At 41.3% G+C, this 17,299-nt stretch overlaps 1 protein-coding gene across 1 annotated transcript in view; it reads left to right on the forward strand.

The window, feature by feature from the left end:
• Nucleotides 1-17,299, forward strand: part of LOC115468593 (complement C4-A-like) — a 154,373-nt gene that overhangs the window by 39,541 nt on the left and 97,533 nt on the right. The window contains 4 exon segments of the mRNA XM_030200408.1: nucleotides 2,395-2,577; nucleotides 5,257-5,442; nucleotides 8,344-8,493; nucleotides 10,683-10,809. Of these exon segments, the coding sequence (XP_030056268.1) occupies nucleotides 2,395-2,577; nucleotides 5,257-5,442; nucleotides 8,344-8,493; nucleotides 10,683-10,809 (646 nt within the window).

A 17,299-nucleotide genomic window follows, 5' to 3' on the forward strand; every position in this document is an offset into this window, starting at 1 on the left:
ATATGATGGTCCCCCTCTCCCCATATCTCATACATACTTATTGTACACAGCTTGAAAACTCCCTAGCTGTAGGGTTACTGGCATAGGATTTTGAAGCACTGACAGAATGACATTTCATAAGTTCATTGAGCCCTGACATTCAGTGGCAGAGTCAGTATTTATTAAGGATATGCATCAATTTTTAACGTTTGGTTTTATTTTTGTTTTCATTTTTCCTCATTTTTTTGTTTCATTTCTTTTCATTTATTAAAAATAAACAAAAGAAAAAAAAAGAAGCCACAAGCACAAAGAAATTTTAAAGGAAAAAGAATGCAAAATGACGGGATGGGTCTCCACTATCTTTCTTGTCTGCATTCTAAGAAGAGACAAAAAAATGACCCAGTCCAGGCTCTTTCCCAATTCTCCATTTCTTCCCTCAGAGCTGACACCTTTTTAAGGGGTCCTTTTACTAAGGTGCACTGAAAAATGGCCTGTGGTAGTGTAGGCGTGGGTTTTGGGTGCGCGTAGAATCATTTTTCAGCGTACCTGTAAAAAAGGCCCTTTTTTATTTTTGACAAAAATAGACATGTGGCAAAATCAAAATTGCTGTGCGTCCATTTGGGTCTGTGACCTTACCACCAGCAATTGACCTAATGGTAAAATCTCAAGCGGTAACCGGGCAGTAATGACCTACGCACACCAAATGCCACTTGGCATGCATCCAATACACACGGCAGAAAATAAAAATTATTTTTCAGCCGTGCGTATCGAACACTCGCAAAAAATGAAATTACCACAAGAACCACGCGGTAGTCGTGCAGCAACTCCATTTTGGCACGCGTAGACACTTATGTGGCTTAGTAAAAGGGCCCATAAAATTTCTGCAATACAAAATGGTGCTGGTAAAGTGCACTGATGCCGTTTTCTCTTCTTGCATCAGTGGGAAAGGGTCACTCTTTTCTACATAATTCCACCTGAATTATGCACTACCCAACCTGGACATCTCAGTTTGGATCTCTACATTCTGTATATAATGTGGCTTCTTATATACACAGCTTGGGATAGGCCTATTATTGGTTCCTGGGAATACAGTCTATAAATAACTATGAAATGAGATCCAAAATTTTGTCAGCAAATTCTATGGTGAAATAGGTCACTGAAGAAGAAATCAAATGAAAGCATACTGGTGAAATTGAAAACAAAGGTTTGGTGTCTCTTTTTTTTATTCACCATAAACATGTTTGCACAGTGCTTCTTCCACAGATCTCACTGAAAACTAGTTGATAATGGCATGGTGTGCTTTTTGACCCCTGTAAGTGCACATTAGTTTTTCATCAGCTAAGCTCATATTTTCATTATGATTTGAGTTTTAGTAGACACTGACTTTTCTTGGGTTAAATAATGCAAGTGAATTAAGGGGCCCGTTTACTAAGTGGCGGTAAACCCACCGCAGCACCAGAAGAGTTCTACCCCTAGCATGCAACATTCCCGGCAATCTTACCACATGGCCATGGTTGTTTTGAGCCTTTTTACCCACTGTGGTAAAAAGGGCCTCAGCACACGGCTATAATGGCCCCCATTACTATGGAAGGGACCTTTTTACCTCAGCTTAATAAAAGGGACCCTATATTTACTATGCTGCTCTTCCTGTCAGCTCCATTTTATAAGGGACCTTTGAGTTCTTATTTTAAATTCTGCAGCCTGTCATTTTTATTACTGTTTTCGTTCAGTCAAGCATATTTTACTTTTACAGTGCGCTGTACCACTGTTCATATTGTATGCAGCTTACTGGTGTAAGTTTTGATTGGTGCTTGACAGGTAGGGTCGTCCCTTGTGGATTTTTGCTAATTCTTCCCTTTTTTTTTTTTTTTTTTAGTACTTCTTCATATTCTACACTGCTTCAAATTAAATACACATAGGTGATTTTGTCCTATATTTTTTCTTATTCTGTCTGGTTGTTTTGTCTTTATTCACAGACATAATCACTTTTTTCCTTATACATATGCTCAATTGTACTTTTCTAACACGTTCTGTCTCCTCTTTCTCAAATTAAATACATATTCTGTAGTGTTTTTTATTTTGTAATAAGATACGTCATTACAATACGCTCTATTTCTGTCTTTTTATGAGGGCCCCTGTTGAAGGCCTGTGTGCCGAAACATGGCCTGTGTTGGGTTTCAACTGTATGCTGCTTTTGGAGAACATGGAAATTTTAGTTGTTGCATTTGAAGAATAAACACCTGTTGATCACTTCTATTGGTTGTCTCCGAGACTTGTGTTTTTGGGTGACTTCCACTCCTGTGCTTTGGTTTTTGCTTGCTGCTTTTCTGTGGAAGAATTGTTTCAGTATTTTTCGTCTTCATCATCTTATAATGACCACTCTATTATGCTCAGTTTTATTTTTCTCTTTTGCAGGTGGTAGCTCAAAAAGGAGGACCAGAAGTGAGGCTGAGTGCTGCAAGTTATCAGTCCCCAAGTAAAAGCTTTCTCAGCATAAGTGTTCCACATGCTGTCGTGGAGCCTGGAGCAGCCATAGATGTAACCTTGAAAGATATCCATCAATCTGACACTGGAAACGTGAATTCTTTCTATTACATGGTAAGATATTTGTTGCTGAAGTTCGTACCTGATGTAAGATGCCATTTTCTATTAGTTCATATGATGCTAAAGTTTTAAGCATTTTAGGCTAAAAATGTTCTCTAAAAATATATAGGGAAAATGCACAGAGCCGCAATGCAAGGAACTCAGCATTTACCCATTGTGTAACCTCCTGGAGTATACAGTCCCTGTGTTTTTCTTAATGACTCTTACCACAATTTCCTTTCACAGAAAAAGAATAGATCACCTGTAGCAGGTAAGTCTTCTACCCGCAGAAACGATTTTGCTTGTACCGGTTTCCTTGGGCGCTGCAGAGGTCTGATTTGCGCCTCAACACCTGTTTCGGACCGAAACATCAAGGGGAGCAGTTCCTCGTCCTTACTTCTTGTGTCGGCGGACCGGCTGCAAACCCGTTTACATCGATGTTGCGGTTCTGGGTGCTGGAGTGTGAGGACTGGGTCCCCACAATGCGGGAAGCTAGTGTGACTATTGATTGGCTCATCCCCGATGTTTATTTGACCCAGCTCTCCTCCAGCCTTTCCATCGGACTGCTCCAGACTGCGATATTCTACTACGCTGCTTGTTGCCGGCTGCTGGGCACCGAGGCCTACTTCGCATTGGGGAGTCTTTTTGGGCATAGCTGCACCTTGTGGGGGACTTGCTTCCTTTTGAGTCGCCGGATGTTGCGGGGGGGCTGTTGCTTTTAATTCAGGCAGACTGTGATCCCTATTCCTCTGCGGTATTGCCGGACCCGTTGGCCCCATCGGCATTGTCCGCCTCTAGCTGCTGTCGTCTGCCTCCGGTGACCTCCTCCGCTCTCCAGGCCGCATACTGCTGCTTCTTCTGCACTTCGACTGCGCTCGCTGGTCTTACAACAGTGCCTTGCAGGGAGCTGTTCCAGCCACTCTGATCCATCTCAGCGTCTGGATTTCCACCGTCCATTTTAGACTTTTTTCCCCTCCTTTCCCTTTCACTTCTTCCCCTGTTCCTTCTACCCTCTCTATTGTCATTGTAATTGATTCATCAGTACATTGTAAGCCACTTTGATTCTGCTTTATGTGGAAAAAAGTGGGGTATAAATGTTCAAAAATAAATAAATAAATAAACACAGGGGTTCTTTTACTAAGCTGTGGGAAAATGGGCCCTGCGGTAGCGGCAGGGGCTGTTTTTCCCTCACGCCAGGGCCCTTTTTACCGCAGTGGGTATAAAGCCCCTTAAAAAATGGCCATGCGGTAAGATAACTGTTACCATGTGGCCATACAGCAGGGAGCACTTACCACCACCCATTGATGTGGTGGTAAGGGCTCCCACAGTAACCCAGTGGTAACCGGGCAGCGCACTGTGATGCCCTATTACTGCTGGGCTAGCGCCACTCTACAAAAAACTTTTTATGGCATGCCGGAAATAGCGCACACTCAAGCCAGAACTACCACCGGAAGCCGCATTGGGCCGGCAGTAGTTCCGGGATAGCATGTGGTAAATAGAAGTGCCCCAAAGAGAAGGGCAGTGCTGCCCATAAGGACATTAGAAAAAACTGGACCCCTTATATAGTTTCAAAACACTTTGCAACTGATTAAACATTTAGGGCCCTGTTTACTAAGACGCGTTAGCATTTTTAATGCACCTACAATTAGCGCACGTGTTAACTGTGTAGGCGCCTATAGGGATATTGTAAGCACGTACACAGTTAACACGCTTACATGGTTAGCACAAGTTAAAGATGCTAATGCAACAAATCAACCTATGGATCAAATTTTTCTTACTTAGGTACACAGATGTGGAATGCATTACCAATGAGTGTGAAAGTGACACATGACTATCAAACCTTCAAGTGAACTTTAAAGAACTATCTGTTTTGTAGGGCCTACTCTATTGATTCTACTTAAATGCCGTATATTTTATTTCTTATTTCCTTGTCCCTCATTGTACCCATTGACCCCTACCTTATCTGATCCTTTTTTCTAATTATATTTGTTTATAACTCACCGTACTTGGCGTCCACCATTACGGTATTTTGCAAGCCACATTGAGCCTGCTAATGTGTGGGAAAATGCGGGATACAAATGTTACAAATAAATAAATAACGTGCCTATAACGCTGCTTAGTAAACAGGGCCCTTAGTACGACCTTTGAAAATACATTAGGAAAAGACTAGTGTATGAAGCTGCCAAGCGTGAAATAGAATTTGCTGAAATTAAATGGGCTTCTTCTAATTATTTGGATTTTAAAAACTTTACTATTCCATAAATTTGTTTTCAAATCATGTTAAATTAAGCTGACAAGTAGTTCCGATATATAATTGTCGATTTAATGTAATTCCCAGATAATGTCTGGTTTGCCGTTATTGTAATCCACTTAGAACCAATCAGGTACAAGCAGGCTATAAATTCTAATCTAATGTTTTCATTTTGCTCTTAGCATGCTCCTTAGTCTACCCGAGTATTTCCTGAATAGTACAATAAGGTGTCATTGTACTATAGCCTTGAGCTATAGCATTTTAATAGAGTGCCATAGGACTGATATCAATGTATTGTATTTTTGTATAAAACATGTTGTTACGTGAAAATGACTCTTGTAAATGCTGTTTCTCTCTCTCTCTCTCTCTCTCTCTCTCTCTCTCTCTGTAGTATGCAATTTTGTACCAGCCTTACAATCTGTTTTGCTTGCTTTGCATTGCAGATTGTGACAAAAGGGAAAGTTTCACATCTAGGAAGGATACAATCTTCAGAGAAGACTTTTAAGCTATCAGTTACTACGGCGATGGTGCCGGCGTTTCGGCTGCTCGCTTACTATTTTATCAGGAATAGCAATGAGATTATAGCAGACTCAGTGTGGATTGACATAAAGGATGTATGTGAAGGAAAGGTAAGCGAAAGAAATGTGATATTCAAAAGAAGTAAAAATGGACTCTCTTGCGATACTATAGGATTAACAATTGCAGATTTACCAAAAGTGCAATATATTTGGAAGCAACCTACACTCCAAAAACAGGCTGAAAACAACAATCACCATTCACATAGCTGGCAGGGATCTCCAAGGCTGGGGTCAGACATGTAAGGGCCCAGGGCAGAAACTCAGGAAGGGGCTCCAAAGCTTGCTTATGGGCTACAGTGGGGGAAATAAGTATTTGATCCCTTGCTGATTTTGTAAGTTTGCCCACTGACAAAGACATGAGCAGCCCATAATTGAAGGGTAGGTTATTGGTAACAGTGAGAGATAGCACATCACAAATTAAATCCGGAAAATCACATTGTGGAAAGTATATGAATTTATTTGCATTCTGCAGAGGGAAATAAGTATTTGATCCCCCACCAACCAGTAAGAGATCTGGCCCCTACAGACCAGGTAGATGCTCCAAATCAACTCGTTACCTGCATGACAGACAGCTGTCGGCAATGGTCACCTGTATGAAAGACACCTGTCCACAGACTCAGTGAATCAGTCAGACTCTAACCTCTACAAAATGGCCAAGAGCAAGGAGCTGTCTAAGGATGTCAGGGACAAGATCATACACCTGCACAAGGCTGGAATGGGCTACAAAACCATCAGTAAGACGCTGGGCGAGAAGGAGACAACTGTTGGTGCCATAGTAAGAAAATGGAAGAAGTACAAAATGACTGTCAATCGACAAAGATCTGGGGCTCCACGCAAAATCTCACCTCGTGGGGTATCCTTGATCATGAGGAAGGTTAGAAATCAGCCTACAACTACAAGGGGGGAACTTGTCAATGATCTCAAGGCAGCTGGGACCACTGTCACCACGAAAACCATTGGTAACACATTACAACATAACGGATTGCAATCCTGCAGTGCCCGCAAGGTCCCCCTGCTCCGGAAGGCACATGTGACGGCCCGTCTGAAGTTTGCCAGTGAACACCTGGATGATGCCGAGAGTGATTGGGAGAAGGTGCTGTGGTCAGATGAGACAAAAATTGAGCTCTTTGGCATGAACTCAACTCGCCGTGTTTGGAGGAAGAGAAATGCTGCCTATGACCCAAAGAACACCGTCCCCACTGTCAAGCATGGAGGTGGAAATGTTATGTTTTGGGGGTGTTTCTCTGCTAAGGGCACAGGACTACTTCACCGCATCAATGGGAGAATGGATGGGGCCATGTACCGTACAATTCTGAGTGACAACCTCCTTCCCTCCGCCAGGGCCTTAAAAATGGGTCGTGGCTGGGTCTTCCAGCACGACAATGACCCAAAACATACAGCCAAGGCAACAAAGGAGTGGCTCAGGAAGAAGCACATTAGGGTCATGGAGTGGCCTAGCCAGTCACCAGACCTTAATCCCATTGAAAACTTATGGAGGGAGCTGAAGCTGCGAGTTGCCAAGCGACAGCCCAGAACTCTTAATGATTTAGAGATGATCTGCAAAGAGGAGTGGACCAAAATTCCTCCTGACATGTGTGCAAACCTCATCATCAACTACAGAAGACGTCTGACCGCTGTGCTTGCCAACAAGGGTTTTGCCACCAAGTATTAGGTCTTGTTTGCCAGAGGGATTAAATACTTATTTCCCTCTGCAGAATGCAAATAAATTCATATACTTTCCACAATGTGATTTTCCGGATTTAATTTGTGATGTGCTATCTCTCACTGTTACCAATAACCTACCCTTCAATTTTGGGCTGCTCATGTCTTTGTCAGTGGGCAAACTTACAAAATCAGCAAGGGATCAAATACTTATTTCCCCCACTGTATGTCTCTGTTTGAGGCAGTCATAGGGCTCCCTGTCGCACGGGGTACTAGGGCAACTGGCCTGGTTGCCACTCCCTAATATTGGATGTGAATATCATGGAGAGAATGAATCTGGACCAGAAAACCTCTGGCCCACCCAAATTTTCTTTATTGTCTGAGCATGACAAAATTGTTGTGAGTGCACTGTATCCATATATTGTTTGTTTGTTTACAATCATATTTAAATCCCACTCGACCTCATAATTCTCGGCTGCTAATGATTTTGGAATAAGTGCATATTTAAAAAAATGACTTAAAATTTACATTAAAAAATTGTAAAATTATAAAGGTTAAAAGGAGGTTTTTTTTATGACCAATGATTTGAATTGAGTCCAGTTAACCTGACACCAAGGTGTACTTATGGGTGTTATGGTTGAGACTGCTGAGGTCTTTTTCCTCCTACCTTTTGTTAATGAAATAGTTTGGGTTGACTGTAGAGACAGAATACAATAGTATATTGTTTGAGAATCCCTTCAGCCTGTTAATAGTTGTTTTTCAACATTTTTTCTGTTAGGTTTTTCCTTTGTATTTTTAGATATTCAGTGGCACCATCTTGGGAATGGCTGCTGAATATCCAGGTTAGTCCCGGTGAGCCTCTCCTGCCCTGTTAAATCAATTTTCATGCCTACCCTTTGATTCCTATACTACAGCTGCTGAACTGCCTCTTCTAAAAATGCATCGGACCATTTTTCTGAGTGGATTTTATTTCTCAGGAAACCATTTTCCAACCTGATGTGTATATTCTTTAGTTTTTGCTTCGCACCATATTTTGTTTTGTTCTTTTAAGTTTTCAGAGAGTTATTTTGCCTTCACACAGAAGGACAAAGACACTCTTGACCCTTTTTGTATAATTTCTTTCCAAAATTCTGTTGGGTTGGGAAGAACAAAAAGCTACAATGTCGTAAACAGGTCTAATTGCACAAATATACCTGTCAGTGTATATAAAATGCAAATACTGAAATATAAATCTAGTATCAACTTTGTTGGGATGTCTACATATCTGTGTGTTCAATATTTTACTTTCAGATTGAGGTTCAACCACAAGAACAGATATATGAACCAGCAGATTTCATGAAACTATCCATAACAACAGAGCATGCAGGGACTGTTGCCTTGGCTGTGGTTGACACTGCAGTTTTTATGCTGAACAAAAAGAATAAGCTAACCTCTAAAAAGGTAAGGATGGAGATAAACTCATCTTGTAGAAAGAAATTTTAACTGTTCTTTCATTTTAGGATCTTGATATCAGGAGATAAATTGATTAGCTGACACCTGCAAAACATTTATAGCCATAAATATTGATCATAATTGCTTTACCCTAATTCTCTCCTTCCCTCCCAAACTGAGCCCAGGACTCTCATCCCTTCTACCAGCTTGACCTATGGTCTTGTTCTGTTCTGCTCACTAGACATTTCCATGCCTTTCTCTGGCCCTGGGAGTTGCAGTGTCTGTTTCTGGTCCTGTGGCTCCATCGTCTTTCTACTCTCTCTGCCTTCTATCTTTGTCTTAATGTGGCTTTTTTTTTCCAAGTATGTGTATGACATCATACAGCGCCACCTCATGGCCAGAGTCATCAGAGCATTACCAGCATGGTCCTACTTATGACACAGGGGTGGGGTCCGGGACACGTGGTTAACCATGGGGGCGAGGACAGAGCCTGCAGAGACAGGGGCAAACTTTGTCCCCGTGTCATTCTCTAAACACTTTACACTAGTCTTAAACAGGCTGTTCCAACTAGATGGAACAGCATCTATAAAATACTAGTATCAATATGTAAAAACTTAACACATCTTAGACAACTGACAACTGAATTCAATGATAAAAAAATGCAGAAGTTGCTTTTGGATTTAAATGAAGCACTGATAAAAGACATCATGTGTGTCTTGTCTGCCTTTGATGTGACAACAAGAGTCTTGCTGATCAGACTTCTACCATCTGCAATGTCCTTCCATCAGGTATCCTGCTACTCAAGCATCTTACTGTTACTGCAACAGATTCATCCATTGTTGCTGGCATCAATGAGCATTTCCAACACTTAATTGACTCTTATTTTCCTGTTCATCCACTACACAGTGTTGGTTCTGTTCTACACCCATGTCTGAAAGACAATCCAGTTATCTTCATAGATGATGTAAAAACACAGACAACCAAATCTTTTAGAAGGTTGTACCAAAACCAGATTGAAATGGAAAGCTCAAGTCCATCAACATCAACAACTCAGGATCCTCCACAACTGTATGCCACCTAGTACAATTGAATAGAGCTGTTTATAAATATTTTAAATAAAACAAATAAAAATCCACATTCCAAAAAAGCGTCTCATCTGTGAAAAAGCTCCAAAAGAATGAAAATGGATGTTACCAGTTTTATGAGCAACTTTTATAGAATAATGCTTCCTTTGAAAGCTATTGATAATGAATTGGACAATTATTTATATTCGAGTGATGCAGATGGCATTTTGATTTTTTTGAAAAATAAGCAAAAGTGCTGGCCAAAACTGGCAAAACTTGCACGGAGGATCCTGTGCATTCCTGTTACCAGCACATTTTCTGAAAGGACATTTTCTATTGTGGGAAGGACTATGGAAGACAGGAGAGCTAGATTGAATTCTGAGATTGACTTATTATTCATCCACAGATTTAAAAATCATAACAGTGCTTCATAGGGGATATTTCTCCCCTACTAGGGCATACAGAGCGGATAGGAATTAGACCTGGACATTTTAACAGGGTGGATTAGGGTTCCTTGAGATAGTAGGTCAGATATTGTTGGGGTTTGGAAGAGTAGAGAGTGGCAGCAGTATTATTGCTTTATATTTGTGATTTATAAACAACAGTTGTACAGAATATTGTCCTTTTTTATACTTTACTAAAAAGATTTAAATATAAAATCATAGGTGTTCGAGGCTTGTGCAGATGAGGACAGTGCCCACAGGGGTGGGGCAGGGATGGTGACAAGCTTTGTCCCCATGTATTTTTATTACATTTGTACCCTGCGCTTTCCCACTCATGGCAGGCTCAATGCGGCTTACATGGGGCAATGGAGGGTTAAGTGACTTGCCCAGAGTCACAAGGAGCTGACTGTGCCGGGAATTGAACTCAGTTCCTCAGGACCAAAGTCCACCACCCTAACCACTAGGCCACTCCTCCACTGTCTAGTTGTAGTTTTAGAGAGCCAAGCTTATTAAATGTATGTATCTTTTTCACTATATCTATGTCTATCTATACCTACATATAGGTAATACCCCATGGAACATCAATGATTTTTTAAAAAAACTGCTGTTCTCTTACTAGTTCTAGTGATAAAAAATATTTTTTAACTGTGTGGTTGAAATGGTCTTTTTTCCGTATTAATATATTTTTCAGGTATTTGATGCCATGAATTCCTATGACCTTGGCTGTTCCATTGGTGGAGGAGCAAATACATTTGATGTTTTCACTGATGCTGGTCTGGCATTTATTACTAATACACATACATCAGCCCTGCGAGAAGGTAAGGAAAGCACATCTTCATTTTCTGTAAATGCTGAAAGCTACTGAGGCAGTAATCGTATAACAAGCTGGTTGAGCTAGGCAGGAAAAGTACATGGGTGCATACAGTATATTATGCCAATTTTCTAAAAGCATTTAGAATTGTGGGAAAGAGACTCTCGGAACAAGGAGCAATCATCAGATATTTTGGCGTACTGTATCTATGCTCCATAATATCAATCATAGGTTTTCTGCCCCTCTCTCAGTCTGTCCTTCCCTTCTTTTCCCTTGCCTGTCTCTTTACATCCTATTCCTTTCCCAGTTCCTGTCTCAGCACTTCTTCCCTTCTCTATAGCTGACCAAAGCCTGGGGCCTATCTTGCCTACTGTGCTGTTGTTCTGTGCTCCCCGTGTTAGCCCATTGGTCAAACATTCCTTAGACAGCCAATAGGTTACAAGAGGAGGTGGGACTGGGAGCAGTAACGTAGGAGACATCTTCCTTCTTTCCTGCTTTCCCTCTACAGCTCTATAACCTGAAGCTTTGAGAAGGTTGTACCAAAACTAGATTGCTTAGGGAGTACAGGGGAGAATATTGGAGGAGTTCAGGCACACACAAAGCTATTGCCTATTACTGCTGCCACCAGGTTGGTGGTCAATTAAAAGGGAGATAACATAGTTTCTAAATTAAATCATGGGGTTGAGCTGACAGTAACTCAGGAGCAAATGTTTCAGATCCAAGTTGTTTTCTATTATTATTTTGTTTATTATTTTAAGTGATAAGACAAAGAATACATCTTTGAAAAGATACACCAGATATATATACAAATGCACTAAAGAATATAATATACATACACAATTTTCTTCCCAAGTTGTTTTCTAAAGATAAAGTCAAATTTTGTAACCTCCTGAATGAGTTGTCGCTGCACCCTTGGAGTACTTTTAACAGGCCTGGGAAAATTCTGCACTCTGTTTGGCGATAATGACTCTCACTATTACTACTACTACTATTTATCATTTCTATAGCGCTACAAAGCATACGCAGCGCTGCACAAACATAGAAGAAAGACAGTCCCTGCTCAAAGAGCTTACAATCTAATAGACAAAAATAATAAAGTAAACAAATCAATTAATGTGTAGAGGAAAGAGGAGAGGAGGGTAGGTAGGTGTTGTTCCTGCCCTCCTGTCTCCATCATTTTCAAGGTATGGACAAGGGGGAAGGTGGGAGGAGGGGAAGGGATCACTAGACCACCAGGGCAATTCTTGTTTGGGGGATTGGGAGGGGTGAGGGGGATCAGGGTGTTGGGGTCCATTGGACTACCAGGATTATTTTGCAGGGGAGTCATGAGGCATGGGGGGTCTGGGAGGGGGTACGGGTAGGATCAGGGTCCACTGGACCACCAGGTCTTTTTGTGCTGGGAGTCGTGAGGCATGGGGAGATGCAGGGGGATCCATTGGGCCACCAGGGATACCAAAAGGTTTCAGAGGGGTTGAGAGGTCCATGTCTTTGAGCGCTTACTTTATGGGGGCCAATCTGCTTGCACTGTTATACAGTGCAAGCAGACTGCTGTCCATAACGACAGGTCCAGACCTGCTATAAAGTTTTGCACGTTATAGGTTGGTGGTCCGTGCACGAAACTGTGCATTATTTGGAATGCTCATTTTAATACTAATGAGCTCCTTGTAATGCATTTGCATAGGGTTTTCGGTAGCTGCTATCAGCACACATTAGAGCCACTGAAAACCACTTTGTGCATTCCTGGCTAAATAATGTTTGCTTTAGACTGACCACTACCAGTCTAAAGCAAACATTAATAGCATGGTAAGCTTTGTGCATCAGGCCCTTAGACTTACAAAGTTCCATAGGTTACTATCCTGCTTATAATCGAACGAGAAAAACGCCCAAGTTCCGACCTAAATCGGGAGATGGACGTTTCTCTCACAAAAACGAATAACGCGGTATAATCGAAAGCCGAACTTGGACGTTTTCAACTGCACTCCATCGCGGAAGCGTACAAAGTTGATGGGGGCATGTCGGAGGCGTGGTGAAGGCGGGACTGGGGCATGGTTATCACCCGAACAGAGATGGGCGCCTTTCGCCGATAATGGAAAAAAAGTATGCGTTTGTAGCTAGAATTTAGGGCACTTTTCCTGGACCCTGTTTTTTCACGAATAAGGCCCCAAAAAGTGCCCTAAATGACCAGATTACCCCCAAAGGGAATCGGGGATGACCTCCCCTGACTCCCCCAGTGGTCACTAACCCCCTCCCACCACAAAAAATGATGTTTCACAACTTTTTATTGTCACCCTCAAATGTCATACCCACCTCCCTGGAAGCAGTATGCAGGTCCCTGGAGCAGTTGTTAGGGGGTGCAGTGGACTTCAGGCAGATGGACCCAGGCCCATCCCCCCCTACCTGTTACAATTGTGCTGCTTAATGCTTAGTCGTCCAACCCCCCCAAACCCACTGTACCCACATGTAGGTGCCCCCCTTCACCCCTTAGGGCTATAGTAATGGTGTAGACTTGTGGGCAGTGGGTTTTGAGGGGGATTTGGGGGGCTCAACACACAAGGGAAGGGTGCTATGCACCTGGGAGCTGTTTTACCTTTTTTTTTTGTTTGTTTTTGTAAAAGTGCCCCCTAGGGTGCCCGGTTGGTGTCCCGGCATGTAGGGGGACCAGTGCACTATGAATCCTGGCCCCTCCCACGAACAAATGCCTTGGATTTATTCGTTTTTGAGCTGGGCGCTTTCATTTTCCATTATCGCTGAAAAACAAAAACACCCAGCTCACAAATTGTCGAATAAAACATGGACGTCTATTTTTTTTCGAAAATATGGTTCGGTCCGCCCCTTCACAGACCCGTTCTCGGAGATAAACGCCCATGGAGATAGACGTTTTCGTTCGATTATGCCCCTCTATGTAACTTTGTAAGTCTGTGCTTTGAAAATACACCATTCTATAAAATGCATTAAAATATTTCCAAAAAGAGGCAGTCAGATGGCCAGGGTATAAAATAGTTTAGGCATAGCACAAAATTAGTTAAGAAAAGAGATTTTAATGAAAAGGAAAAATAAGAATTCCACCAAAAACTATTCAGGTTGACATTTGTATGTGGTAAGGCTCTAACTAATAGGCTATCTTTGAAAACTCATTTTTAAAGCTGCCCATACAAATTTGCCCTGGTCCCCAACCATGCTCAACTTTTATTTAATATTTTGAGACACTTCCAGCACTTTCTCTTCATGCATATGAATGAGAGCCTAGCATTCCTAAATTCTCTAAGGTAGATAAACTGCCCAAGGGTAACTTGTACCCTATGGGGTTTGCTGCAATAATCAAAGTAATAACACAGGCAATTTTGCATTTGCTGTCCTGCACAAAAGTCCCTGCACCTGATTAAGATGAAGCATGCAATAAACCATGAAGTGAACTTCCTGGACATAATCTCCTCCTTGCAATGCACACAGAAATATATGGGTAAAACTACATTTGAAGCCTGGTTCTGTATAGGACGTCTTGCTCTAAAAGGGATGTCCAAGACAGGATGGTCACAATTCTCTGGCTATTTTACAAAAGTCTCTCTCTGCACATGGAACCTTTTGTAAAATACAATATAGATCTGCAACAAATACACAAGTATTGTTCTAAACATGCAACAAGAGAACATTTTCTAAAAATATAAATAAAAATGAGCGGCATCATTCAGTAGCTTCCTCATACAAATAACAGCATTTACACATGCAAGAGCTGATTTTTGTAACATACATTTAAGAAAACTACACATCTAACAGTAACCAATTAAGGAGCCTAAAGTAGAGGAGTAGCCTAATGGTTAGTGAGTGGACTGAGAACCTGGGGAACTGGGTTCCCACTGCAGCTGCTTTTGATACTGGATAAGTCACCCAACCCTTCATTGCCCAGGTACAAAACTTAGGGGCCCTTTTTCAAGGTGGTGGTAAACCCAACACGGGCTTACCGCTCACTCTTCCGGGACTACCACCAATACGGCCACCGGAAGTAGTCCCGCCCTGAGCACGTACCATTTCTGGGGGGGGAAAGAAAACCTCCAGAAATGGCTTGTGCGGCGATAACCCGATGGTAATTGGGCAGTGCCGCACACTGCCTGGTTACCACCGTGTTAGCGTGGGAGCCCTTATCGCCACCTCAGTGGATGGGGGTTAGGGTTCCTCATTGCATGGCTACACGGTTAGAGTTATCTGACTGTGTGGCCAATTTTTTTTTTACTGGTTCCGGAAAAAACGGCCCTGGCTCCCGCAGCTTGGTAAAAGGACACCTTAGGTTGTGAGTCCACTAGGGACAGAGAAAGTACTTGAGTATAATAAATGTAAACCACTTTGATTGTACCACTGAAAGGCAGTATATGAAATCCCATTACCCTTTACACTAAAGTCAAAATTTTAAAGGTCATTGTAAATACAAGAGTGTTAAGTACAATTCCATTCTCAATTACCCCCCTTAAGCATTGTTCAAATTGAGCAGGTACCTGACAGTTATGCATGATTTGGAGAAGGTGCAAAAGCCAACGGAAAATGTTTAAAAGTGTACATGTATTCCCATGCAAAATCAGGAATACCTGTACATTTTTTTGGGACAGACAAAACAATAACAATAACATGCCCCCTTTGAATCTATGTCCTGCAGCATTTACACAGGTAAATAGTAAAATCAGTAGTTGCTGAATTCTAGTTATGTAAACAATAGTAGGAGGATCACCATACAGGACTCCAAGATACAAGGTCACCAAACATATAAAGAGGAATCCAATAACATTTATATGGAAATATGATGTTTGATTTTTACAAAATATTTCTAAAAAGCAAGGAAAAGACCTCAAAACGCCCGACCGCTTACTTTCAGTTTTCGGCGGCTTTAACTGGGGGCGTGGTGTTCATCACTGGTCATAAAAACCTTGCTTGGAAAGAATTATTTTAACTTTTAATTTATTTCCAAATTTATTTCCAAATATATTTTAGCAATTTTGCTCTTTTTTACAAAAAGGTTTGTTTTAACATATTGACAATATCAATGCTAACTTCAAAATTTATTTAGTTCATAAAAACCTTCACTGATTCTCATGAAGTGCTATAAAGCAGCTTTACAAAGATAAAGTAAAGTCGAGCACTTATCTGTTGCCCTTTTACAGAGATAAAGTAAAGTCAAGCAACAGATAAGTGCTCAACTTTACTTTATCTTTGTAAAGCTGCTTTATAGCACTTCATGAGAATCAGTGAAGGTTTTTATGAACTAAATAAATTTTGAAGTTAGCATTGATATTGTCAATATATTTTTAAAAAATCTTTTTTGTAAAAAAGAGCAAAATTGCTAAAATATATTTGGAAATAAATTTGGAAATAAATTAAAAGTTAAAATAATTCTTTCCAAGCAAGGTTTTTATGACCAGTGATGAACACCATGCCCCCAGTTAAAGCCGCCGAAAACTGAAAGTAAGCGGTCGGGCGTTTTGAGGTCTTTTCCTTGCTTTATAGAAATATTTTGTTAAAATCAAACATCATATTTCCATATAAATTTTATTGGATTCCTCTTTATATGTTTGGTGAATTCTAGTTATGGTGCCAAAAAAAAGTGATGTTATTGAACATTATTTCTTATCCTTGATCTCATATACCTGATATGAATTATTTATTTATTTACTTCTAATTTACTTGATATTTTATGTACCTTAGTTGTAATAATACTCTGTACTTCTCATTGCGTTAATGGCGATCGCCATTGCAGCATAATGTAAGCCACATTGAGCCTGCAAAGAGGTGGGAAAATGTGGGATACAAATGGAGCAAATAAATAAATAAATATTCTATAAGCCATGCTTAAAGTTAAGCATGGTTTGTAGAATAGAGCTTATGCCTGGGGGTCTCACCTAACTTTAGGAGTGGTCATTTGCACCAACTGAAATGTGGAGCAAATGTAAGCACCTAGGGGGTCCTTTTACTAAGCCCAGTAAAAAGTGGCCTGTGGTAGTGTGAGCGCATATTTTTGGGTGCACACTGGGCCATTTTTTACCGCATCTAGGGAAAAGGGCCCTTTTTTTAAGGGGCTGGAAAATGGATGTTCAGTCAAATTGAAACCAGCATGTGTCCATTTTCGTCCTGAGAACTTACTGCCACCCATTGACCTAGTGGTAAGGTCTCACATGCTACCCGCGTGGTAAGCATGAAGCATGTGCCAAATGCTGTTTACCATGGGGTAAGCGGCCTGCAGTAGAAAATAAAAAACGTATTCGGCGTGCGCCAAATTTGGAATTACTGCCCGGCTCATGCACTAGCTGGGCAGTAGTGCGATTTGGCATGTGCTGTATGCACAGAGGCCATCTTGTGCCTTTGTAAAAGGGCCCCCTAAAATGGGCACTTCCCCCCCTATTCTAGAACAACATACATAAATGCTAGGAATGCCCCCGTTCCATCCATGACCCTTCCATTTCCGTACTTATTAAAAAGCCAATTATTGGTACTAATTAGCTCATTAGTCAATTAAA

The sequence above is a fragment of the Microcaecilia unicolor genome, chromosome 4, assembly GCF_901765095.1.
Source record: "Microcaecilia unicolor chromosome 4, aMicUni1.1, whole genome shotgun sequence".
Lineage (NCBI taxonomy): Eukaryota > Metazoa > Chordata > Amphibia > Gymnophiona > Siphonopidae > Microcaecilia > Microcaecilia unicolor.